The sequence below is a fragment of the Drosophila elegans genome, unplaced genomic scaffold (genome assembly GCF_018152505.1).
Source record: "Drosophila elegans isolate 14027-0461.03 unplaced genomic scaffold, ASM1815250v1 contig_814, whole genome shotgun sequence".
In the NCBI taxonomy this organism is placed as follows: Eukaryota; Metazoa; Arthropoda; class Insecta; order Diptera; family Drosophilidae; genus Drosophila; species Drosophila elegans.
The window spans coordinates 9,520,258-9,545,742 of NW_024546167.1; the positions used below are offsets into that span (position 1 = coordinate 9,520,258).

Here is a 25,485-nt window from a genome sequence, read left to right on the forward strand (position 1 = left end):
TTATAAAAATGAAAGAAAAAGGAAGCCTGACCATAAAACTAAATTCACACAGACACTTTTTCGATTACAACTTTTTTGGTCCCGCTTGGAAATATAAACAAAATTGGGCAGCCATTGTGCCACGCCCCTAACTACCACCCCTGCCCCTCCTGTCTGGGTGCGTTTCCTCCCTTCCTCCCGTTTATCCATCTCAAAGTCCATGTCCTGTGACCACCTACACAATTTCTACTTAATGACACAACAATCACGAATGCCATAAAACATTTTCATGCTCGTGTCCACACACGTCTACATGTATATCCCCAAATTTATTTTGGATTTTCAAAACTATTTCCGTTGAATGCCGAACGAAACGCAGAAAATTTGGTTGGACAGTTGGTTTTTGGCCACTGGTTTGGGACTGCTTTTACGATTAACACCATCGAATGGGAGTTTTGGTCTTGAAGCCAAAGTCGAATAGGAGTTTACATAAAGATTGTCCTTAATGGTCACTTTCAGTTCTTTTGTTTTTGTTTTCTAAGAGATGAGCTCAACATTAAGTAATATGACAGCAACTTAAAACGTGTTTCGAGTTATTTTATTTATTCAAAGTATTTATGTTAGATGATAAGGTAACTCAATATTCGCATAGGTAAACCAACTGGCTTCCTTGTTTAGATTTTTGGCTTTGACCAACCTCCGACCATACGCAGAAGTTTTTCTATTATATTCAAATTAAACTTTGGCGCTACCTGTCTGCCAGATGAGAGGGGTCGTGTAGGATATTTGCCCCGGGCCAGCAAATTTGTTTTATTGCGATACGAACAAAATGTTGCACACGTTAGATGTTTGATGGCTGTCTGACTCTAATGGGACCCGCTGGCCGTGACTTGTGGCACGTTCCGTCATTAAATTCAGAAAACGGGCCGGCGCTTAAAAGCGTCATTAATACGTGGTCACGCCGGTTCTGGCGCACTTTCTTGCCATTTATTTTGTTCATTTAATAATAAATTTAACTGCACCTGAGCTGGATAGTCCAGAGTCCGAGTCCAAAGCCTCTGGTTCGCCTTGTGCATTTTAGCAAGTTATCAAGCACTTGACTGTAATTCTATTTATTGCTGCATTTGCCATGCCAAGCAGTTCTCGGTTAGGAGAAGAAGAACGACCCACAAAAGGCCAAAACAGGACAGGCCTTGCAACATGAAATCGCCGGCGGTTCCGGCTGGAATAAATGCGCTCCACAGCAGGGCATCTGGGGATTCGAATGGCAGCAAACGTCGGCACTTCCCCAATGGATTTGTGCGCAGGAAACTCAAATAATTAAATAAGTAAAGTTCGCACAAGTTCCAAAAAGCAAAAAGGATTAGGTATTGTGGCTTTACAAACTTGTCTTATAGAATCATAAATAAGAACTACCTTTTTGGCAAAAAATAACTAACTTTAATATTTAACTTATAATATTTTACCATCTTCATACTGCAGCCTATCTAGACACAAAACCACAAAATTTATTTCGATAAATACAAATAAACTTGTGCAATAAATCCCAAAAAGTATTTGGCTACAAACAAACTAGATTTTTAACTGCTTCCAAGGGACTGTGCAGGGGATATTTGCTGTTGGCCAAGTCTTTATGTTAAGCCCAAGGCCAAGAAGCCGCAGACTGCTAATGTTGCCATTGCAGCTGCTGCAGCTGCAATTTTAACGGCCGTTTTCTCTAATTTCTCTGCAGTTAGCCATTTTCCGGGTGCGGGCTTAGCACTTGCGCTTTTCTTCCCTGGCTGGAAAAGGGCTTTGGAGGAAGGGAAAAACTTAGGCATAGAGACGACTAGCAGAGTCAGAAGTTTATTTAGTTGGCGAGGCGATGCCTCTTCTCCACTCTCACAGAGTTACACTGACAGCCGTCGTCCATATTTCTTATTGATTTATCTGTTAATTAAAATTCCTAGCACGTAACTGGGTGTGTGTTTGGGTGGGGCTAAAGCACACGAAGATGCTCCGCTATGTACAACATATATATACACCATACAAAGTGCTCCACCACCCACACAGATACAGACAGGCAACACGAAATGCATTTCCACAGCTTGTCTTCAAATTGCAATGCTGTCTCTGTGTGGGTGAGTAAGACATACGGGTCGCCTTTTAATTTGATCAATTCCGCCCACCCAATGGAGGGTATTCCGGCTCTGTTGTCGTCGCATTTGATTTGATTGATTTCTCAAAAACAAAACACAGCCAGCAACAAACAACAAACAACGCAACAATAAATAACTTTGGTGCACAACTTTTATCTGCTGACAATGCAAAGTTGTCAAACCCAAAAATAAGTGCAAAAAATAAACAAGTTGTTTGATGGAACGATGTACAGAATACTCTACTTTTTATTTTTTTATAAACAATTTATATGACTATTTATTTGACAATAAGGTTTTTTTTTAAATTTTTTTGTTTTGTTCGTGCGTTTCTTTAAATTGGAATTGTTGTTGTTTTTCAATTGTTGTTTTCCTATAGTACTGAAATATTCAATAATAAATAACGAAAACACAATTTCAAAAAGTGCCCTTAAGTTAAACCCATTTTTAAAATTTATAAATTTATAAAATGTACAATTTTTGTAAGTTGTCCTACTTTTCTAGTAAAACCACTTTCGCTTTGTTCCCTGACTAATTCAGTAAACTCTCCTCGACAGACATTCCTAGGCAATCGAAACTTTGCACAAATTCAGATCACAAAATTCTGGAGCCACAGAGACGACCAACTGGAAGTGTAGGGAACTATCTATGGCCGCATCTACAGGCGAGTGGCTACCAAAAAGTGACATAGACAGGCAGACGACAGAGACATAAGCATATTACAATATTACACTGTCACCGGAAATGGCTGTTACGGCAACAACAAGATGCAGGAAGAAAAATGCCAGGGAAAACCAGGGGGGAAAACTAAAAGAAAAGGCAAGCAGATTGTATGCGACAAATGGGAGATAATATAGCTGGTGAGTGGGGACCTCGGCATGTGGGATGTGGGATGAGATCTGGGTCCTGAACCGAAACCGAACCTAAGCGAAACGAAACGAAACGAAAGACGGCCTGTCTATGTCTGTGTGGCATTATTTTAACATTTTATGCTGGCACAACGAAAATCTGACAGTTGACTAGCGCAGAAAATATGCTCACTGGGATATATATGTGTGCTGTAGTATGTTGTATGGAGAAAAAGGGAGGAAAATTGCTGCCGGAAACGAGGACGCAAAAGTGTTAAGCGAGGCCCAGCAGCATGAGGGATTCCTTTTGTGCCCGGGCGTTGATATTCAATCAGCGGCACTCATATATTCATCATCACCACCAGCTAACCCCAAGGCCCCCGCACACAAATATTCCTATGTCCCTGCTGGGACCCACCTAGGCCATCATAATTGACAAACCAGCTCACGTAGTGAATCAGTGATGAATGTTTTTATGCTTATTGTTGAGTTCACTGAGCGAAATGAGTTGTTTGTCTGTCCGTCCGCCAGTTCGTCCGTGCGCTCACGTATGTGTCAATGTGTGGGCATTAGCCCGACCAGAAAGGTGGGCGGAGTAGGTGGGGGGCGTGGCACGTGTGCCCTTTGCACCGTGGAAAGATGAAAAAATTCACATACAAATATTTATATAAACTTAATCTGCTCTATATGCCGAAGGGTCCATTTAAATACCCTAGTTACGGTAGGTATCTGTAGGGTATTTTTTTTTAAACAATAATTGGTCCACTTAACAGAAAAGCAGCGTGTAATTCAAATATAAAATAGGGATTTCGTTTTATATTTTTCTTAAATGCCCAAACAAACTTATTATAGGCTTTTAAAGTCGGATTTTTGGATAGTCTAAGAATGTATTCAAGAACTACTCAGGACTCTTGATTGAACTATAAAATATTGTAAATCACAGTTCAAAATAATCATTCACAAAATACCTTACTAATAAGTTAAATAAACTGAGGAGTTATTAATGACACTTGCTATTACCGTCAGAAAAAATATTTAATATGGTTTAGTTTGAATTCCACTTTTAAATTATTGAACCACAAACGATACAAAATACGGCTAATTTAAAATACATTTTGTAGGCAAACTCAAGGGCTTCAAAGTAACCGAGGAAATAAAAACCGCAGAGCGACTGCCAGGGTTGCCACCACAAACACACAGGCGGCTACTCTGCTGTGGCTGTTGCATTCCGCGTTTTGCCAAACGGCAATCGAAATTATTAACATACATAGATGAATGACAGACATCGACGCTGCGGTTCGAGCTTCGTTGGGTTCCAGGGGGTCATAATAAATTAGGTTGATTGCTGTGGGGATTCGCACATATATGTGCAGTGGTTGTTACAGCCCCTCGATTTCTGCCACGCTTGTTTTTTCATTTTTTGCCCCAGGAAATTGTTTGTTTTGCGGCCACTTGAATTACTCAAAAAGCGAATCAACTCTTTTGGGTATTTGATTACCAGTCTGAGTCGCTGGCCCATCATCAATTATTCGGTTGGAGGGCAAGTGAGAACGTCATCAACGGTGTCGGGCCTTGAGGATATATACCAAAGGACCAAAGAACGACGGGGCAGGACTGCCGAGGAGAGCAACAATTGCAATAATTAGCGAATGATTTAAAACCGTCAGTAATCATCATTACCGTTGTCGTCGTCGTTGTCGTCTCCTCATCCTGTTTTCTACACTTCGAAGCAATGAAAAGTTCCAAGTTTTCTTCGATTTTGTATTACTAAGGTCAAACTTCAAACTAAAAATTATAATTTTAAATAGAGTACTTAAATGTTCAAAGTATTTATTTAATTTTTAAACAATAAAAAAAGCAAGCAGCTTGATGTTCGGATTTAATTTAAAAGTATAATAGTATACATTTTTCTGTAGTGTACCTTCATTAACAAAGGCAGAGGACCAGTACCGAACCAACGCGAGTGAACCGCTGACGACCGCAGGCATTTCATTTAAGCTCGTGAAATTTTCAAGTGAAAATTTCGTTTGCGGCCAGCGCTGATGACGTTAAATTGCGTCGCCATCGCACGGGCCACTATAAATAAGTTTCGCTCGGCTTGGCCCGACTTTTGACCCCGATTTAGGCCATGAAAAGGACAGGTGCACCCCATCAACGAAGGGCTTAAAAATGCTGCGCAATGCGTTCTTGTTCCGCAACTGAATGTAATTTCGATTTATCAAATTTCAGCCGGAAAGGGTTTAACTGGCCCACAAAGAAGCCGGTGGAATGTATGCAGGTAGATTAGGAAGGAATCTAGTTGATCTATAGTGCAAGTATTATTTTTTCTGGGAGTAAAACACATTATTATATGTTCCACAAGTCAAATAAATTTAAAATTTAGGTACCAAATAATGCTGCAATAAATGAATTTTTAAATAGAATTTCTAAAATACTAAGTTACTTATGTTGATGTATATGTCTTAGAGCAAATAGCCAGCTGAGTATTTAAAAATTCATAGAAAATCCTATCATATTTGTTGAATCAAACTTTTTTTTTGGCCTGCATCAAGTGAAGCTATTATTTATCGAACAGTTTTCCGTATTTGTCAGTTATAACTTATAGAATGTTTTCGTGTGTCAACCTGTTGCTTAAATTTTATAGATGTCAGCATTTTTTTTTGTTTAATGTGTATGTGTATGCGTACAGAGTAGAAAGTCGAAAAGTGCGAATAGTTGAGTGGAAATGGCGTAGTTGAGAAAAGTTGAGAACGTCGAAAATATATTTCATATTGGAAAGCCAAGAACAACGCACCCGATGGGAAAACTTGGCAAATGCTAAGACCCGATGCCTGGAACACTTTACACATATTCACTGCAATACGACCACGAGCACATACAGCTGCGGTTAAAATAATAGCTACAATATTATTTTTTTTAATAGAAATAAATAAAACCCTCTTTTGTAATCTTTAACAAAAGTGATCAAAAAAAGACACAAAATAAATAATATAAAAGTCAAAATTGAAGAATTCAAATAATATTATTTCGACCTCAGCTGTTCGTACGTGTATCCATGAAATTCAAACAAATGGCAAAGTTAAATTTGAAAATAATAGAAAAACTTTCCGCAGTCACTCTGGCAAGCGGCAACAACAACAGCAATAACAGCTCTAAAAACAACAACGAACAAACAATAACAATAATGCAACTAAAATGAAACTATTTCGAGTGAAATAAATCTGTTAGAATGTGCAAAACTCCACTGCCAGCGCATTGCGGCTTGCATTTTTCGAAGCGGACTACACACTGGAGATGTCTGAAGGAGGCGGTGGGCGGTGGGCGGTGGGCTGTGGGCAGTGGGCAGTGCCCTTGTGGGTGGAATGGGGGGCGTGGCAGCAGCAACTGGAAGTGGAATCATTTTTATTGCCAAACGTGTTTGTTGCTCAATTTAACTAAAAGTGCTGCCAACTAAAAGAGAGAAGTGGATAAAGGAGTAAAGGCCAAAAAGAGAAAGATCGAAGGGAAAGTTCCTTAAAGGATGTCAGTAAATGTACCCTAGGAATGTTATTTATCCGATTTTAATCCTTTTTTTTTACTATTTTAAAAAAAAATCCGAGTTGATTTAAGGCAAAAGAAAAAATATGGGCTAAAAAAAAAAATTTCTTAAATGAACTTAAAAACCGCATTGCCTAAGATTCCCTGTCGGAGTGAAAAATCCCGCAGGACATTCAGCTAATACTATAAACTGAAAGACAAGACAAACTTTTGTTGGTCATTGAACTGATTGCCATTTTAGTCGTTGCTATATCGTGGCATAAATATCACAAAATGAATTTATTTATAGGTGCATAAAGACAACCCCACTGTGTGGAGTGCACACATGTGTGGATATTTATTGCAGGCATTGTTTGGCCATATTCCTGTGTTGTCTATTTATTTGCCGCCTTCCGTTTTGCCATTGTGTTTATTTGCGACTTTCTTTTTCTGGTCCGTTCTGTTTTATTTTGGTGATTTGAAATCGATGCATAAATAATGGTTTATGCCAGCGGCTATGGTTTCCCTTATTTCCACATTTTAGTAGAGGCCTGTACAGTGCGTTTCGTGATCTTAAATAAGAAATTAGTTTTATATATCCAAGTGTAGGGATTTTAGGGATTTATTTATATATTTTTAAAAATTGTTTTATTAAATCTGAATTCAAAACTTAAAGCATACTTAAAATTGTGTAAACAACATATGCTTTATTATGCCGACGAGTATTGAAATGTCAAAACTAAACGAATTTACAAAACCACGTTTTCAGAAATCTAATATCTGTACACGTTCGCAACGTACTGTCCTGCCGACGGTGAAGCCGCAAAATGCCAGAAATGTGACAAACTTTTTCAATTGCACAATATACGGGCATAAATTTTATGCAATAAACAGCAACCCAGAAAAAGCCACCAAAAATCATAGTAAAAAGGAAAAAGTAGCAGTCGAAAAGGGCTAAAACAAAAGATTGCCAAATCAACAATCAGGCGAAAAGGGCGCGAAAGATCGTGAAAAGTTTTAGCCGCCTTCGTGACGTTTGCCAATTGCTGAATTCTCGATTCCAATGACAATCGCCGCAGGACGATACAGAAACAACAACAAGGCGAGTAATAGCGGCAAAACAAGGTGATGGCACGCCCACTTAGCCAGCTGGCGGTTCAACGCCCCCCAAAAAGGGCAAGGAGCGAACGGGTTTCGTCGCTTACGTGACTTGTTTCATAAACAAACAGAAGGCGCAGAAAATTGGCACAAAATTGCCAGCGAATCCTTGCCAAAGGACCAGAAATTGGGGGGCCCAGGTGTACTGGTGTCCCGGTGTCCTGTCACCTACCCCTTGCTCACATGTCCCGCTGACATTGAGCGGCGTGAAAGTTTCGCCCGCTGCTCCATTGGCAATTTGGCACTTTTGCATACGAGTTGGTAATTGTTTCCGCCAAGCATTTGTGCAACGGCAGATGGGGCCGCACTGCGTGTCCCTTTGCCGCTTTAATCATTCAAAAGTAGTGGGCAGCTGCGTTGTCCTTGGCTCGGGACATCAGACATCAAAACGCGGACAGCTCTAAATGAGACATCGCAGGGAGACGAAAGTTTTCTCATTACAAGACACACACACACACACACCGGCACATCCATCCCCTTATGAGTTTTCCTTTCTTATCCAAAAAATGTCTGAAACTAAAATAATCAAGAAGCGAAAAAATGAAAAGTTGTCGCCACTTTGCTTAACAGAAAATGGCAAAAGTCTGCAGTCAAAAAAACAGTTGAATTTAATTGAGTTACAGATTAATTAAACATTCTTAAAAAACGGAAGTTTTTAATGTGTATATAAATCAAACAAATAAATTGTCTAAGGCTAGCAAGTTAGTTTTCAATTCAATTTTTAAATATTGAACTCAATAGAAATAAAGTTTAAACTTCAAAGATTATGTCTCTAAATTAGACAAAATTATAAAATGTATAAAAAATATAAATATAAAACCAAAACATTCTCAAAACTTAGAATTTCAAAATTATTAACCAATTTAAATATTGTATTAATCACCGATTGCTGGGTGGTTTAAATTTTGTATATGATTCTTAAACAATTTAATATACACATTTTAGTAGTGTTTTATTTTCAGTGTAATTTAAAAGTGAAGGCTGTCCTACAGCCATGCAACCCATAGACAGGTGAATGAAGTTTTCTGCTGCCATCCGGGGAGAGAAATTCTGCGTTCAGCAAAACTTTTCATGCATATTCAACATCATTAGAAAGTCAGGACAAAGTAGCTGAAGGCAGCAAGGCAAGAGCCTTCGTGGAAAGTAAAACAAACCCGTTCGGGGCGCTAAAATGTAGGCTATAAATTATGTCATAGGTATAGTCGACCTTTCTCCACGGAGCTTCCTTTCTCTCTGTCTGCTGTAAGTGGGCTTGAAAGGAGTGCATTTAGAAAGTTCTGAAAAGCGTCTTAATTGCAATGCTGTTTAAAGATTCCTGGGAGAATTTAATTTATTGTTCTAACTTGAAGCGATTTAAATGCTGCACAATTGTAATTCCCCATTTATGTCCCAATGGGGAATTAGGCGTTTTAATTCAACTACACTAAAAATAAACAATATTTCTGATCATTTGATTAAATTTGTCCTTAAGTTATCGATTTGGCTAATGGCTTTTGCTATTTTTGTTTGCTTTCTTAGAGGCCTATGCATAATTATCCTCCGTTGTTAATTAAATATTTGTTTGTACCTAAAATACTAATTGAAACCCCTTATTTATTTAGAGAGTAATATAACGTTTTAATAAGTCTGCATTGAAATGTAAATACATATTGAAAACGAATGAAATTCGCCAGTCCTTGCGGCCTACATGAGCAGACAGCATCTTTTGGTCGATCTGGAGGAGCGGCGGTGGTGAAAGCCACGGTCCTTTCCATCATCCACGGTTTCCTCCAGTTGCGAGTGTGCCACTACATCTACATCTACATCCCCCACAATTTCGGGCACTTCCATTGCCTGGCTGGTTGTTGTGCTGCCAGCTATGGGATCATAGGCCTCGGCTCCTATGTTCATGGCCTGATGTTGGTCGAACTCCAGTTCCCCAACCTCGTTCTCGCCAGGATCCAGGCTGTAATCGAAGCGAGGATCGGGCACTCGCCGCTGCTGCTGAGGGCTGACCTCACGCCAGATGGAATCGTAGCGGGGTCCATAGGAGAAGTTCTCCGACGAGGCCGTGCTCCACCGGGTATACGGCGAAACTGGAATTATAGTTTCGATTAATAAAGAAAATCACTAATTGATTTTTAAGAATTCGGTCATACAAATGTACAATAGTTTATAAGACAAGACAAGCACATTGTGTTAAAAATAATTATAAAGCTAAATGCAATTAATAGTTATGTAATATCATGTTCAGATTTTAAGATATATTTTATTTTAGCGACTAGAGACTAATAAATTCTGTCATTAATAAACACACAAAATTAAAATATACAATATATTATTTAGTAATTCGGCCCTACAGATTTTCAAAGTTATTTTTGCGACTAGAGCAAAATAATATATAGAAAATACTAACCACTGCAGGACACAATTATAGAAAATTCGAAGTAGATCAACTATATGTTGAAATTTAATTTAATTAATTATTTCTAAAATTATCCAACCAAATGCACGCCGAGTGTATTTGGCTAAGTACTTACAGTCATCGAAGAGTTTTTTGGCCACCTGGCTGGCCTGGAAATCGGGCACAAAAACAGGGGCGTTTGGGTTGAGGCGGTGGTCCAGAGTGCGACTGCCGGCGGTAGTTGCCGGCAGCGGACGAGTGGGGGGCGTGTCAGCGAGAGTGGGCGGTGGGGCGGCAGGCGTCGAATGCGCTCCGCCCAACTCCCGTGCAAATCCGCTGGTCGATGCGGTGTTAATGTCCTTGGACATGGTCTGCAGAACGCGTATCGCTTGAATAGTCTCTCGACTTTACATTTGACTTCCAACCGGACGATTTTTCGAGCAGCTTTTTCAAACTGTTTGATTTTCGATCTGACAGTTAACGCAGTAAACTCTACTTGAATTGTTGAATACGGGTTGTAAACTATAGGGTTCCCAGTGGGTTTTGAATGGGGCTATTTGAACCCGTTCGTTTGGCGTTATATATTTACACAATTTTGGTAAAGTCCGTTTACGGCTATGTTTGTGTTTACCTCTCTAAGTGTCCTTTTAACAACTGATTAAACAATTGTGTTTCATTATTTGTGTGCGTAGTATTTTGAATGTTCGAATTATATAAATAACATTGGATGCACTACGGAAAGGCTACTTCGATGAAAATGACAATGCAAATGGATTAACCTGTGGTACGCATTATTCTTCATTCATTTTTATTTGCTTTGAAACAACATTTTTCTTAAACGGATAACAAGTCCTTAAGCTTTTAAAGAAACCATTAGAAATCCGATTTTCATTTTCCATTTCCTATTTTAAGTCAAAATGATTTACTCAGCCCAAATCCTTTCTAGATAAAATGAGCTTAACTTTCCCCACTTTGATTTAAATGAAATTTCTCTAAAACTTGGTTAACAGCTCGAATGTGATTAGTAAGTAATCTATTTATTCCTCTTATCGGAGCTTTGCCGATCAATTTCGTAAACATTTATTGATTTCGTAAATGTTAAACTGTTGAACTTTTAACATTTGCTCTGCAAACCGAGAAGGAAATCAAATTTGACAAAATTTTAATTAAATAATGAAACTTACAACAATTTTAATAAGCCGTATAAATAAATTAGAATAAATTTCACACAAAGTGAGGTGAAACTCCCTAAACTCATCCGGATATTTCCCCTTGTCACTGTGTGTGTGCCAAATTTAATTTTGTGAAAACCGCAAATTGACAAATATTTTCGTTTGAATAACAAGAAGATGGCAAAGCACCCAGCACATTCCCATTCAATCTGGCTGGTGAATTTTAATTGATTTGCGCTAAAATTTATTGATTTCATTTTGTCAACAGTTGTTGCCAGATGAACCGCAATGAACCCCTTGAAACCTCAGACCCATTCACCCATTCACCGATTTGCCCAACTTGAGCTCATTATGGCGACCCTCTTGGAGCCCAATATTTGCATTTATTCTGTGCGTGTGCTAATTTGCATGTGCGAGTGTGTTAAAACATAAATTAGTTGACTCTGCCGACACACCCACGCAATCAAATAAAATAAATGGTAAGGAGGTATGGAAGGATTTGCCCCCAACTTGTTTTGGAATAGAGAATTTATGACCAATTCATTGCATTCGCGCTGCTGCTTCCGACCGATATTCGCTAACCGAACTAATAGCGGTTTCAACTGTTTTAAGTTAATTGCGCAAATTACTTGCGCTAATTTATTGGCCAGCTTTCGATGGCCATTTTGTGGATTCGAGCTTTCCAGAAGAATTTTATTTATTATATGTGTTTCGGTTAGAATAATTAAATTTGCATATATGTTAACAGTGCTTTCTGAACTGTTTTACATAAACCCACAAAAAACGTAAGGTGGACTGGAAAATAATTGATACAATTAAACCTTCTCCCAAGAGTCATCAATGTGATGACCCCTGAAATTCATAAATCCCTTAAAGCTGGGGAAAAAGGGGGAAGAGGACCAAGTTTATTTAGTTACTCAATCAGGGACACAAACATCACTCGAGTTGTTGGCCAGTTTCAGTTCCAGTTGGCAGGCAAAGTAAATAAATGAAACGAAGTCTTCGCACTTTTGTAAGGTCGCTCCTCCTCAGTGTTGGCGGTTCTCTTTCGAAGGGATAATAGCTCATGACAGGATAAAAAGAGAGATTGTTTGAGTGAAAATACAACAAATAAAAATAAAGCACCTCTTAACTTCAATAAATGTAAAAACAGGTAATAGGGTAGGGAGCTTTATTTGCAATAATATAAAAGAATATTTTTAACCTTATAAGCAAGTCAATTAAGGTATGCTTAATATTTAATATTTTGTTTAAAAGCCTAAATTTTTCAAAACTTTTTTTAACCTAAGCTTACAGACTGTATTATACCTTATATTAAGACAAATACATTTTGTTTTAATATGTGCTGAACTACATTTTTGTTTTGATTTGATATTTTTTCATTAATTAATTATGATTTAATTTTTTTTATTTAGTTAAGGAAGTCCGAATGCAATAGCATAATTTGTAACCGACTTACGTTTTTTAATTCACATAGCCACACAATGACCAATGCAAACACAAATTTTCTCTTTTCTTTATAAAACTGGACTGCTGGAAAATTTGAATGGAAAATAGCCAGGCTGGCAGCTTCAGTCCACCTCCAGTCAGTCAGTCAGTCAGTCAGTCACCCACTTGGTCAGTCACTTGGGCTGCACATTCAAGTGTCACTGATTTGAGGATAAGCACTTCACAGGCAACTTGATAGCCCCCGCATTCAATTCTCGTTCCCGTTCCCGTTCCCGGTCCAGTTCGGTCTGGAGCTGATCCCTCCTATATAGAGTAGGATTGGATCGGCAGTGCCGTGTGCCGAGTGCCGGCGGGTTGGCTAGCTGGTTGCCTGGCCAGTCAGCCGTGGTTGGGAAATATCACAGCAGTACGCTCTCTCATTCGAGGGCCACTCGTGCAAAGCGAACTAATTTGAATATATAAAATCAGCAGCACTGCGGGGAAGCCCCACAGAAACAGAAGCAGAAACAGATGCACATACATATATCTGTATAAAGACTGAAGATAGTCGGAGGGCAGAGGGCAGAGGCCAGAGGCCAAGGGGCACTTCGCAACTGAATGACTGAATGGACGAATGACTGGCCAGGGAAAATTGATGAAAACAAAGGCCGTCATTACGCTCGACCATCTTTTGTGCCGCTTTAATTGGTGTGCCTTAAATCGTTGACAAACTCGATTTAATCCGGTTAAAAGGATTTCCATTTGATTCGTTGGTTAAAATAAATGAAATTCATTTGAGAATAAGTCCCTCGATTATGGACGAGGATTGACAAAGGGACTTTCTTGCTCTTTTAAATGGTTTGAATATTTATATATCTTTATTAATTGGTAATTACTCGCCAACTGATACCTCTTTTACTGGATACAGAACTATTACTAAGCTAATTTATTTAAAACCAAAAAAACCCAGAACTCGAGTTCCGCGTTATTCAATGGTTCAGTTTACGTTTTACCACAAGAGTTTGACTCTTTAGCTTATTGATCTTACCATTTTTTACAGACGCATTTCAGCTAGGCGTTCAAATCATTTATTTGGTTTTTGATCCTCTTACCCCTTTCTCACTCTGCCCTTGCCTGGTTGTTCATTTAGCCCTCTTACTCCGCTCAATTCCCCCGCCTTTCTCCACTTTCTCTCGCTCGCCTAAACAAACACACACAGACAAGGTGTCCAAATTACTGCCGGTTGTTGGTGTAGTTCTTGCCACGTGTTGTTGCTGTTGCAGCAGGGTTGTTGGTGTCGTTGCTTGGTGTCAGTGTTGCCACCTTTGTTGGCAAAAGCAACTGCAAAAGCGTGAAAAAATAGGAAAGTTTGGAAAACCGAATCTTATTCTTCTCTTACAAAAAACCTAAAGAGAAAATAATAGATATCAGATAATTTAAAAGGTCATAAATTGAATAAGGTAAATATTATTTGGAAATATAAATGACAATTTGTATACTTTAAAATCTTTTTTTATTTGTCTATTTCAATAAGAGTCTTTGAAAAGTTAACTGACCTTTTGACTAAATAGATTTATAGAAATCTTTCGAAAAAACTGCATACTTCATATAATATTTGGCATACATTTTTTCTATCTTAAGTTCATTTGGGTGTTGGGGCCTTTAAATTCAGGGTAACATACCCGCTTTTAGAGTATACAGCGGCTCAAACAGTTGCAAATGTTGCATTTGCATGCATGGCCAGTCGGCAGCAAATTTCACCTGTCCCCTATCAACCCGCAACCCCCCACCCCCTCGCCCCATCCATCGTTTGGCGAGTTCAGGTGAATGTTGTCGCTGCTATTTAGACAAGTGACATATGCGCCAGGCACAGGTGAAAGGGGCTGGAGAAAGAGGAGAAAGCGAGCGAGAGAGACAGCTCATGCAACATGCAAAATGGTGTGTCAGAAAGAAAAGCCGACTCGGTTTCTGTTTGCCACCGAGCATTTCACAAGCCCATCTCGCCTTACCACCCACAATGCCCACTCAGATCTGGATCTCCTGCATCAGGTAGATAGGAAAAGAGTGTCGCCGTCTCCATAAAAGGACTGTGGTTAGATTCCAGGACCAGCCCTTAGTCTTAGGCAAGGTGAATTTCATATGGTTGAAAAACTGATCTTTAAAGGCTTCATGTGTTTTATATTTTTTTAAATATTGTCCATCATATATCGAAGTTAAGTTATAAGACGCACATTTTCACATATATAAATTAATATATTTTTCGAAGCTATATATAAGTTTAACAACAAAAATACACAAAACAAATATTAAAATAATTTCAATGTCTATGTGCTTAATAAGAGATTCTTTAAATATGTTTAGTTTATGTTCATACAGAATATTGTTAGTGCAATTCCTTAAATCAGAGAACTTAATGGTTATTTATTTAAGAAATAAAAATCTCAACTATTCGTTTATATATAAATATTTAAGAATAAAAATTCCAAAAGTATTTTTAAAGGCCAGTGTTTTTTCACCTGCGTTGCTGTATATGTATAAAGAGGAAGCCTTGGCAGTGCGCAAATTGCAGGAAGCAACGGGCAGCGAACAAACAGGGCGACAAACAAACAAACAACCAGAACTAAACAACAAACTCGTGTGTGAATCTTTAGTTTCGCTTCGTTGCTGTGTGTTTTTTTTTGTCGCAGCTGTTGGCCCTTGTTTTTGACACTGTTCAGGGGAGCAGTTAGCGTTATATTCGTGTTTTTCTATTTGCCATTTTGCACTCTGCTCTGCTGTTGGCTTCCGCTTTTAGTTGCAATTAAACAAGCCAGTGCACCGCACAGACAGAAAAAGAAAGGCAGGAGTGCAGAAGGTCCAACGGCATCAAAGAACATCGCTCATCAGTGCAATGTCCAATTTGCATGCATCGCTCCCTGGTTCCTTCACTTTGAATACGGGGATGTATCCCAGTGAGTCCCTTGTTGTAACTCACAATCAGTTGTGCGGAGGTATATGGAAACAAGTGAGCTGAAGTAGCTTAAAATTGAATAAAAATCATAGTTGAGACAAGGGGGACTCTTTAACTTGATCCGATTTAACTTAAAAGCACGTAAGACTTTTATAAGTGTTTTAATAAATAAATTCTTTTATGTATAATGCAGTTATTTACATTTGATGTTCATTATATTTCAGTTCTTTAGAACAAACCTTTTTTTTGTTAGAATATTACTCGAAGGATATATTAGTACGCCTTCGTTTGTCCAGTTCCGATGTTGGTCTATGTGCTACAATTAAAATAAAGAATCAATATTTTTTGAGACTAAAAGAAATTATAAAAATTGTATATCACAAATAAAGGTTTTCTCTATATTTCGAGTTATTAAACCATTAGACAACTACTCAGATGATTGGATAAGTATCTTTTATCGTGAGGCTGCCAACCAACCGATGTTAAAACTCAATCAAAATTTGACGTGAGTCGATTAGCGCCAGGTTCAGCAGGTTTACCTTTTGCCGACAGTCAGCGGAGCTCCAAAAAGGAAAAAAAAAACGCGAACTGTAAATATTTACCTATAAACATTTTTTAAGCGTTTTATGTTTGCACAGCAGTTGCCATGACAAAATATATGCAAACATGTATGCATATATGAGTAAAAAGTCAAGGCGCAGCTCGGCCGTATTTCTTTTTTTTTTGGTGCGGCAAAAATTAAATTAAATATTTTTTATGCCTTCGATCCCGTGGCGTTTCGGGGCAAATAAATTTCTGTATCGCATGACATATGTATGCATCAAGGTGGCGGTGTGGGCGTTGTGGGCGGTGCCTGTCGCAGCTGTCAATAAGTGCGTCGAGTTGACGGTAAAAATCAGGCAATGGCATTAAAATATGCTAAGTACAGATCCCCAACGAAAAAGCGGACCTGGTGTCCCCTTTGTTAATGCATTTCATGAGCCACAGCTGACAGTGATGCGGTGCCACTTGCATGTGGCAAGTGAATTTAAGCTATACAAAGCAAACTTTGTATCGATTTCGGGCACCGATGTTGTACAGTCCATGTATCTTAACCCTCTGCTCTTTCGAACCTCCGAATTTTACCAGCTCTGCCCAAAAGTTTTGACTTCAATTTAATTTGTTGCAAAGTTCGGGATAAGCTGAAGGATGAGAAGGGGGAATATGATAGGGTCTTCAAATGTGTGCTTGCATAAGAGCATATTTTTAAACGAGGGTTGATTTATTTGATTTAAAAAATAATACAAATTTAAATAAGTTTATAATGTAATATTTAGGTTATATAGGTCAATAATTATGTATTTATTTTTATGTATATGAAGTATTTATAATCTTCAATATTTAAAACTTTGGTTTCATTTAATTTTTCTTGTAATGTTTTATGGAATTGCCATGCTTTACATTCTCAAAAGTCTATAAAGCTTGAATTGATTACATCAACATAATTTTGCTTTCAAAAAGAAAAATTGGTCCTATCTTAGTTTTAGAAATCAAACTTTATTTATAATTCTTAAACTTGAGAAACTACCTCCTCTCCGCATATGAAGAGGGCAACTTCAATTTGGCTTCGAATTGGGCTGGGCTAAATCTGTGAAATGGAGGAGGAAAAAGTTTTTAAATAGTTACACAAACTACAAAACGCTTTTCATTTTGCGTTCGGACCGGCGAAAACGGATTTACGGAGCATTCGGAACAAGCATTTTGGCCACTGCCATTGCACTTGGAATTCGATTTGGCTGCACAAAAGTACAAAGAAGTTTTATGAAAGAAAATGAAATGAAAATCCGGATGCAATCCCTCAAAGCTTTGTAAACTAAGAAAATCTTTAGTTTTTGGCTTTAAGCTTGTGGCAACAATTAAATGGCAATAAGCCGAAAAGAAAATAGGATTTCCGCCCTAAAATCACATGAGGAAATACTTTTTGGGGAAGAATGAAAATACGGGAATATCAATTAGCAACTGGAATGGATGTATATCCACTTCGAAATTTCTTCAGACATGGGTCACTCATTAGGGCGTCTATATTGTTATCGAGTGAGGCACATAAACTAATAAAATAATAATTAAATGTGTCAAAGTTTCCAAAGTGTAATTAATTATAATTATATAGAGAAAACTTGACCAAATAACATATACACATGGCAGGCGATTCAGTTTGTGCCCAATAAAAGCACAGTGAGTACCCTGATGAAGGAGATTGGAATTATTAAATAAAAAAATATTACTTCATTTTATTTTAAGAGCCCTCTACGATATTTTATAATTGAAATCAAAATAATTAAACAGTTTAAGAGAAACTTATAACATTATTCGTTTTTGGTGTTTTTACTGTCTGAAAACTTCAAAAGTTTTCTAGCAATAAATGGTTAATGGGCTTGTGAAGAAGCACCTGCAAGTGAAACAAATAAATAGTCACTAAAAGAAAATAGTTGTTTAAGAATTAAAAGAATTTAAAGATTAAAAGCTTACAGAGTTAAATAATAAACATGGGTTCGAACGAAACTAAAAGAGTTCTACTAAATATTGTTTAACCGATTTCTGAAATTTTTTTATCGGATGCGTACTCCCTTTAATATGTCTTGTAGTGTTCTATATTTTCCCCCCAAAACACAAACTTATCTTCTCGTCTGGAAATTGTTGCTCACGTTTGCCCACCCAATCCATCAATTAATAAAAATGTGTCAAAATGAATGTGTTTTGAAAGTGGGGAATGGATAGAGAAAATGTCATAAGGTTGATCCCTCAGAGCCGATTGAAAAATAATAAATCATAGGAGACGAATTCAGAACAACACCGGGGGCAAGCCAAAACTTAAAGTCAGGACATAAAGTGCACCTGTGGGGTGTCTGTGTCTCCTGCGAACAGCAGCTGGCAACAATTTGCTACGTGCCTCATGTGCTCGTCCTGTAAACTATTATCCTCGCCCAAAAAATTTATAACAAAAGAGAAGCCAAGGGGAAAACGATGGGAGGGCTTGCATGTGTGTGCCAAATGAGTTTAATCACCTTGCTGAAAATTAAAAAGGAACTAAGAGGAAAGGCACTTACAGGGAGGAAGCTCTAAAGAAAATTGATAACTTTCGCATTTCAACTATTTAAGGTGATGTTTTAAAAACAAAAATTATCTGCCATAAAATATATTTTTAAAATATATAATGTTTACTGAAGGTGGTAAAATAAAACAATTATTGTTGTATTATTTTTACCCTGTTTAATACTTTCTAAAGATATTTTTCCAAGAAACACAATCATTTTAAATAAAATTTGTATGTTAAATAAATAACTAAAAATTCAAATTTGTTTTATTATATAACTTTAATATTAAAAATGTATGGATTATCACTGTACTCAAATCCGTTTACGAGCATTTCTTTCAAGAGATAGTTGACATACTTTTTGAAGGCGTTGTAATTGAAGTGTTGCTTAAACAAAAGCTAAAACTTAAATTGTCTGTGCCAAGATGCTCAACCCTCCCCTCCGTCCACAAGGAAAATCACAAACGTTAGCCATTTTTTGCAGTTTTTTAGTCGTTAGTTGTTGGTGCCACTCGAGTGGCACCGACTCCAAAGGAACAGCAGGATGTGAAAGCCGGAGTTGGAGGAGCAATATTTATGGCGTCGGCATCGCTGCTTAACTGTTCCGAGGACCACTTGACTGACGCAATGCTTTGACCAAGTAGCGGGTGACAAGCCAAGCGCCTTTGTGGCTGTCAAGTGGCTCCACGCCCCCTTTCACCCATCCACCGCCCTTTTTTTGGCGCTGCTGCCTTCAACTCCACACATAAGTGCACTTGCACGGGGCCACAGAGACTGCAACAGAGTTGCCTTTGCCACGAATGCGACAGTGGTTACAAGCTCGAGCTCAGTCGCTCGCTGAAGAACTTAAAGCAGTGACCTTGAGTGGCTGTTGAAGGAGCCAGCTGAAGGGTTTACTTCTCAGTTAGATTTTGGGTCTTTGTTTAATATCAAATCTCAAAACGATGAAATTACGATGATACTTAATAAATTTTTTAAATGACTTCCAAAAAAACAATATATTAGAAATCTGAAATATTCTATCTCACATAAGTAGAAAACAAGTAACTGGTTAGTTATTTTTTTCATGCAAGAAGTCCATTGTCTTTTTGTTAATAATTATAACATAATAAAGATACAATATAATGACCGTATATTGAACAAAAGTTCGAAAAAGTTAGAATAAGTAAGAAGAAACCACTATGCAGTGGCTAAGTCTCAAACGACGACATCGACGATGGGCACTTTGTCAAAATGTTGCCCCGTCCCTTTTGCTGTTTGCCAAATTAAATCTAAACCATCGGGCGCAATAGCACAACATCTCAGCGAACTTGGCGGAGGAGTTGGTATTTTCCGAGGTCTCAACTACCCATGGGTACAAGTGTGTACAGTTGTGCGCGCAGACAACTATCGATTGCCGCGGCTTGAGGCGCAGCTGTAGCCAAGTCAAAGATGCCGAGGGGTTGCGAAAGGAAAAAAAAAAACTTTTGCTAATACAATAATAAAAAGTTACTACGTGCAGTGTTGCAAGAAGCCAGATAGACAGGGAGAGTGGGAAAACCAAGCGAAAATAATATAAAAAATTAAGTAAAAACTTTTTTCCGCTTTCACACTCGCCGAGAAGTTTGCGGAAACTTTTACTTAACGTTAACCTTAAACGTGGGCGTGGCGGATTAGTGTGGCCGCGACACTGATTAGATTTATCAACAAGTCGAGATGCACATGATGAACGGCATAGAGCGGGTGGTGTGGCAAGTTACTGCAGCAACTTATGCAAAAATCCAGTGCAGCAATCAAAATTCAATCAGACAGCGACACCGCAACAGTTGCCACCACTTGCGGCAGCAACAGTTGTCAATTGCCAATGGCACATGGCGACACCCGCGGCGTATGCGTAATGTACACTCGGCGAAAACCGATCCGAAATGAGTTCCCATTAGTTTTAATTAATAAATTTATATATATGTATATATATATATATATATATCATAATTGATAGAACATGGTTTTCACCCATTACATTTTTATATTAAATGCAAGTGAACTATTTGATTTTGCTCTTACAAAAGCTTCGGACTAAAGTCTAATTTATTGAAACCTAAAGCTCAGAATATTTTTAGATACATTTTAAGCCTGGGGTTTTTAATATTTTAAAAATATTTATTATAATATTTTTTTAAGTGCTCACCAGTTTTGCAAGCCAATTGCATTGTAGTAACACGACAACGCAGCTTGGACAGTAATGAGTGGAAAACAGCAGTGAGTGGCAGTTGGCGAAGTTTGTTATTGGATTAAGGCAGAAATTGTCATAAGAATGGCAGTTCTGTAATCGAGTTCGATGGCAAAACCATAAATGGAGAATGGAAGTCTCATAGCCGTACTTTGCCCCAGTTTCCATTACACACATCTGCAATCAAAATGCCAAAGGCTCGCAACCAAATGTCGCCTCGTTCCCTTCGAAAACGGTTGATCTGCTTCCTATTTTACAATATCTCACAAATATCACGCGTACAAATCATAAATGAGCCATAAATAACACATTGCCATCCAAAGTCATAAACACATACAGAACAAACAGAGGGTGCGCTGTCAGAGAGTCAGTCTGGAATTTCAGTAAAGATTATTTTGCGATTTACCCTGTGATATGCCATCGATATGCTAGTATTTAACATAAATATAGCCATAATGCTACCCTATCTATACTAGGTAAGCAATTTAAAACTGTTATAGATTTTTTGCTAGTTTACGTTTTATAGCTTAGCAATTATTTATAAACAAATTACTCGAAATATATTTTTACCTAAATCATTTTGTACCAACATACCCTAAGTTGTTTCAGGGGATATGCAAATGTCGGTACTTACGACCAGGATCCATAGATTTATAGATGACGAAGCTGGCTGGAACGTGCTTGAAACGTTGTTGTATTTTCTGTTTCTGTTTTCTGCATATGTTTTCCATTGGTTTTTCTTTTTTGGGGCATTCTTTCGCCTCCACTCCAACCCCCTCAGATTTTCCCCCAGTCCCCTTTATTAAAAGCTTTGCTTTTGTTGCTTTCTGGCGCTGGCAGTTGCGCTTGTTGATAAAATTTAATCATATTACACATATTTCGCTCTTTACGGTCTGTTACCCCAATATGGCCCCAGGATTTTTGGGGGCCTGTTGGCCCATGCATCCTGGAAGTATTTACTCTTGCTTACAGTTGTACACCGCCGGCGAAAATGGCCAAAAATATTCAATTTGAAAATTAATGCCTTTAGGATATTATTCATGCAGCTCATGTGAGTGATGCAGCAGGGAGTGAGTGAAAGGTGTACATATGCTTAAAATGCACTACTGCTGTATGGCTTCTATAACGTATTTTTCCCGCTTTCTCCATTTCCCCCCCTCTTTATTCCCAGCATATTTTTGCATGTATATTTTTGGCTACCCCCCTTTCCCCACCACCATTGTAATTGCCCTGCGGCATTTGGCGCGTTGAAATCTTGCCAGCAACCGCAAAAGTTTATTGTGCGCTATAAATTTAATGCAACAAACCATTTGACCGAGCAAACCCAAACTGACAATAAGAGAAAGCCGGAGAAAGACGGCAAAATATGGTAAAATAAAATAAAATCTCAAACCAAATTAAATCATACAATTTTTGTGATGAAAAGCTGTTGGTTTGGTCAAGGCAAAACTTAAAGTCTTAGGCAATGGGATGTGCGATTTTTGGTTTAATTTTTAATGATTGTTAATTGGGGCACTCGCATTTTATAGTTTAACCCATACTGTAACTCATTTCCCGACTTTTTACTTTTTGTTTGGTGTATCAAAACTGGGAAAATAAAAATCCCTCTTGAGCAAAAATATCATAAATGTCAAGGTTAAATTTACTGAATGACTCAATGATTGAATAACCGAAACATTCAGTGAAAGTGACTGTGATTCAGGGAATATCAATAAGCGAAGCGGCATAAAATGTTGTCGGAAATGATTGCGGAAATTACACTAAAACGCAAGAAAAGCATATGACGCCAGCATATGAAATAGGAAAATCTCAATTGGAAGTGGAAAAAGGTCGGAAAAAGCGTGGGGGAAATGCCTTAGCCGTTTGTCTGGGTTAGGAATTTCACTCCATCCTCTTCTCAAGCCATATTGTTTTTAGATGTACTCAGAAATCGTGGGAGAAAAATCATTTGAAATTCTAAGCGTAAGAGAGCTTTAAACATGTTCAAAATAAATATGATAGGGTGGTCTTATACATATAAATCAGGTAGATATGAAAACATACAAAAGGAATATAATATATAAATAAATACGTTTGTAAAGTAAGCATACAACTCTGTATTATAATAAAATTTATAATAACCACAAACGTCTTTCGAAAATGATGAAAAGTCGTGGACATATAAAAATATAGCTATATTTTACTTATTTTTCAATAGGAGAGAAGCATTTTAAGCAGTTCTTAAAGCAATAAAAATGTTCAGTGCTGGAGTTGAAAAACTTGAAGAAAACTAAAAAGTTTAACATAAAACACCCAAAACGCACCCAAGAATGTAACCTACAATTCCTTGAGGACCTGCGCTTATGAAAGGCGATCAGTTTAATGCCTTTACTTTCGTTCGTGTCGAAGCGCTAATTTATTTCGGTCGCGTGTGCATTTCAAACTCCTGGGTGGGCAAAACACGGTAAATGGCGAAGGACCAAAGCACCAAAGGACTTAGAAGCTTCTGTGTTAATTATGCCAATGGAGGTGATGGGACTTCTTGTGCATTTCAAAAGTGCTTTTGGAAGTTCTTTGAATTTCCCACGCAACGTGGGTAGCGTGGGTCTACATTATTGTACTCCAATTGTAGAATCACAAAGGTCAAAAGCCACCATCTGCTGAATGCACAAATTTGGAATTAATTAATTTCTTTTCCACACATTGTCGTCCACTACAACATCGAATTGCAATTTATATTTTCATCGAGTATTTTGCGTTCAGTTATTCAATTGCTAAATATTTGCAGTTTGTGTACATAATTTGTTAAATATTAACTGGACACAAGGAAAAATAAAGAGTGGGAGAGCAAATAATGAGAGAAATATTTGGAAAACGCAAATTAATTATGCTTCACATGTATTTGTTTAAGTTATCTAATTAGAACCGAACGCAATTCATTTTCAATTGTTTGTCGTCATTTGCATTTGAATATTTATAGTAATACCTATTTAATTTAATATAGTACAAATTGCCAGCCTTTTTAAATCATTTTTGTTGGTTTCTTTTCCACGCCATTAAATGAATAAGCGGAGTTTTTTGGACAATAAAATGAATTATAAAGCGATTCTTTACAAAACGAACTCTAATTAAAAACTTTGCCTTTGCCTAATTATACTTTGTATTTTTGTAATTTATCAAATACAAATTAAAAAAATAAATCAGTTAAAAACTTATTAGAAGACATTTTAAAATAAAAAACATTTTTGGTGACTACCTTCTAGATAGGAAGACTATTGGTAAATTTAAAATTGGTAAATGAGCACTTATTGACATTTACGAAAATAAATTTCTAAAAAGTGTGTACAGCTTAACAAATGAATATGTCTATTATAAGCAATTTTGAAACCAGATATTTAATTTCAGTCTATGTATTTGTAATAACAAAGTATAATTCCAAATTACATATAAAATAAGACTTAGATGACAGTAGATCCATTGCACAAAAGTTTTATTTGTGATGCATTTAAAAGTCTAGTAAAATTTCTAAAATTGTTATCGGCCATTAAAGATACGTTTTGCCTGCTTTCATGCTCGTTACATGTGAACAGGTAAGTCAACCAACATGGCCTTAAAACCAAATGTCATCTTGGATTTACTTAAATGAAAGTTTTGTTAATATTGGATTTCTATCCAAAATCAACAAACCTTCTATCAGCGGTTAAGGCCATGTTGAGACCTTTTAATAATACCTAATGCTTTTGCTTAGTCGCCGTCGGCGTCCTTCTTAACTTCGTCTGTGATGTCCTCCAGATTGGTGTCCTCATTGTCGGAAGACAACTCTTGTGAATCCATCACAGCCTCCTGGATTATAAGCTGGAGCATTTGCTTCTTGATTTCCGCATCCTCGATCAAGTGGGGTGGGTGGATGTAAGTTCGATTGGCACAGCCGGCAACTGGGCAGCGAATGCCGGTGTTGTTCTTGATGAGTCCGTGCACAACGTCGCGATCGTAAATGTGGCCACAGATTGTGTTGCGAACGGGATTCTTTAGGAGGGCCTTAGTCCAGGGATCGTATGGAGAGAAGACCTTGACCACAGGCAGCTCCATCATGACTACGTCGTCATCTGGCAGTGCGACATTTGAACTTTCTTAAAATATTTCTTTCTCTGCGCCCATGTGCTAACTTACCATCGCTTATTTCGTTAGGCAACTTGGCGGTGTCCAAATCAACGTTGTGATTGAAGTCCATTTTTCGTAAAAACTTTTAAAAGATTACCGAGCTTCCCAGAATTTTCTGCAAGTAACACAGAGGGTCGCTAATCGATTGTGGGCAATATCGATAGCCTTTGGCACATTTTATGCAGCCCTGATTCTCTGGTTCGATAGTTAGGTTAAAGTGGTTCCGGAACCAATACATAAAACGAGGTTTTATAAAAATAACATTTCTTATGTTTGTAATTTATAATTTTAATTTAAGACTAATAAGCTTTGAAGAGTTTTATACAATTTTGTAATATTTTCCAACTTCTTTAAAAAAGTTTGATAATTTTAATGAATTGGTTTTTATTTTCCAAAGCCTAGAAGCTCTCCTTTCCCCTGCACTTCAAACTTATCCTATCTAATTGCCATTTGCTTAAGTTTAAATTCAAATTTTGACTTTGTCGGTGCATAAA

General features: G+C 37.6%; 2 protein-coding genes across 2 annotated transcripts; both read right to left on the minus strand.

Annotated features, from left to right (window-relative positions):
- Positions 1-9,252: 9,252 nt before the first annotated feature.
- On the minus strand, positions 9,253-10,728 carry LOC108150436. The gene is made up of 2 exons (XM_017278594.2): positions 10,156-10,728; positions 9,253-9,711 (listed from the first exon to the last, which is right to left on the minus strand). Exons 1-2 carry the CDS (start codon positions 10,385-10,387, stop codon positions 9,320-9,322), a joined length of 624 nt encoding a protein of 207 aa, XP_017134083.1. The 5' UTR covers positions 10,388-10,728; the 3' UTR covers positions 9,253-9,319.
- A 13,575-nt stretch (positions 10,729-24,303) lies between these two features.
- Positions 24,304-25,127, minus strand: LOC108150447 (E3 SUMO-protein ligase MMS21-like). Its single transcript, XM_017278607.2, has 2 exons — positions 25,001-25,127; positions 24,304-24,936 (listed from the first exon to the last, which is right to left on the minus strand). Exons 1-2 carry the CDS (start codon positions 25,059-25,061, stop codon positions 24,575-24,577), a joined length of 423 nt encoding a protein of 140 aa, XP_017134096.1. The 5' UTR covers positions 25,062-25,127; the 3' UTR covers positions 24,304-24,574.
- Between the last annotated feature and the right edge of the window lie 358 nt (positions 25,128-25,485).

What these genes read in the sequence shown, in the direction of transcription:
- LOC108150436 (XM_017278594.2), bottom strand. Translation starts at nt 10,387, where the DNA reads ATGTCCAAGGACATTAACACCGCATCGACCAGCGGATTTGCACGGGAG. An exon ending in CAAAAAACTCTTCGATGACT is followed by an intron (nt 9,712 to 10,155) that starts GTAAGTACTTAG and finishes CTATAATTCCAG; the next exon opens with TTTCGCCGTATACCCGGTGG.
- LOC108150447 (XM_017278607.2), bottom strand. Translation starts at nt 25,061, where the DNA reads ATGGACTTCAATCACAACGTTGATTTGGACACCGCCAAGTTGCCTAAC. An exon ending in GCCTAACGAAATAAGCGATG is followed by an intron (nt 24,937 to 25,000) that starts GTAAGTTAGCAC and finishes TCGCACTGCCAG; the next exon opens with ATGACGACGTAGTCATGATG.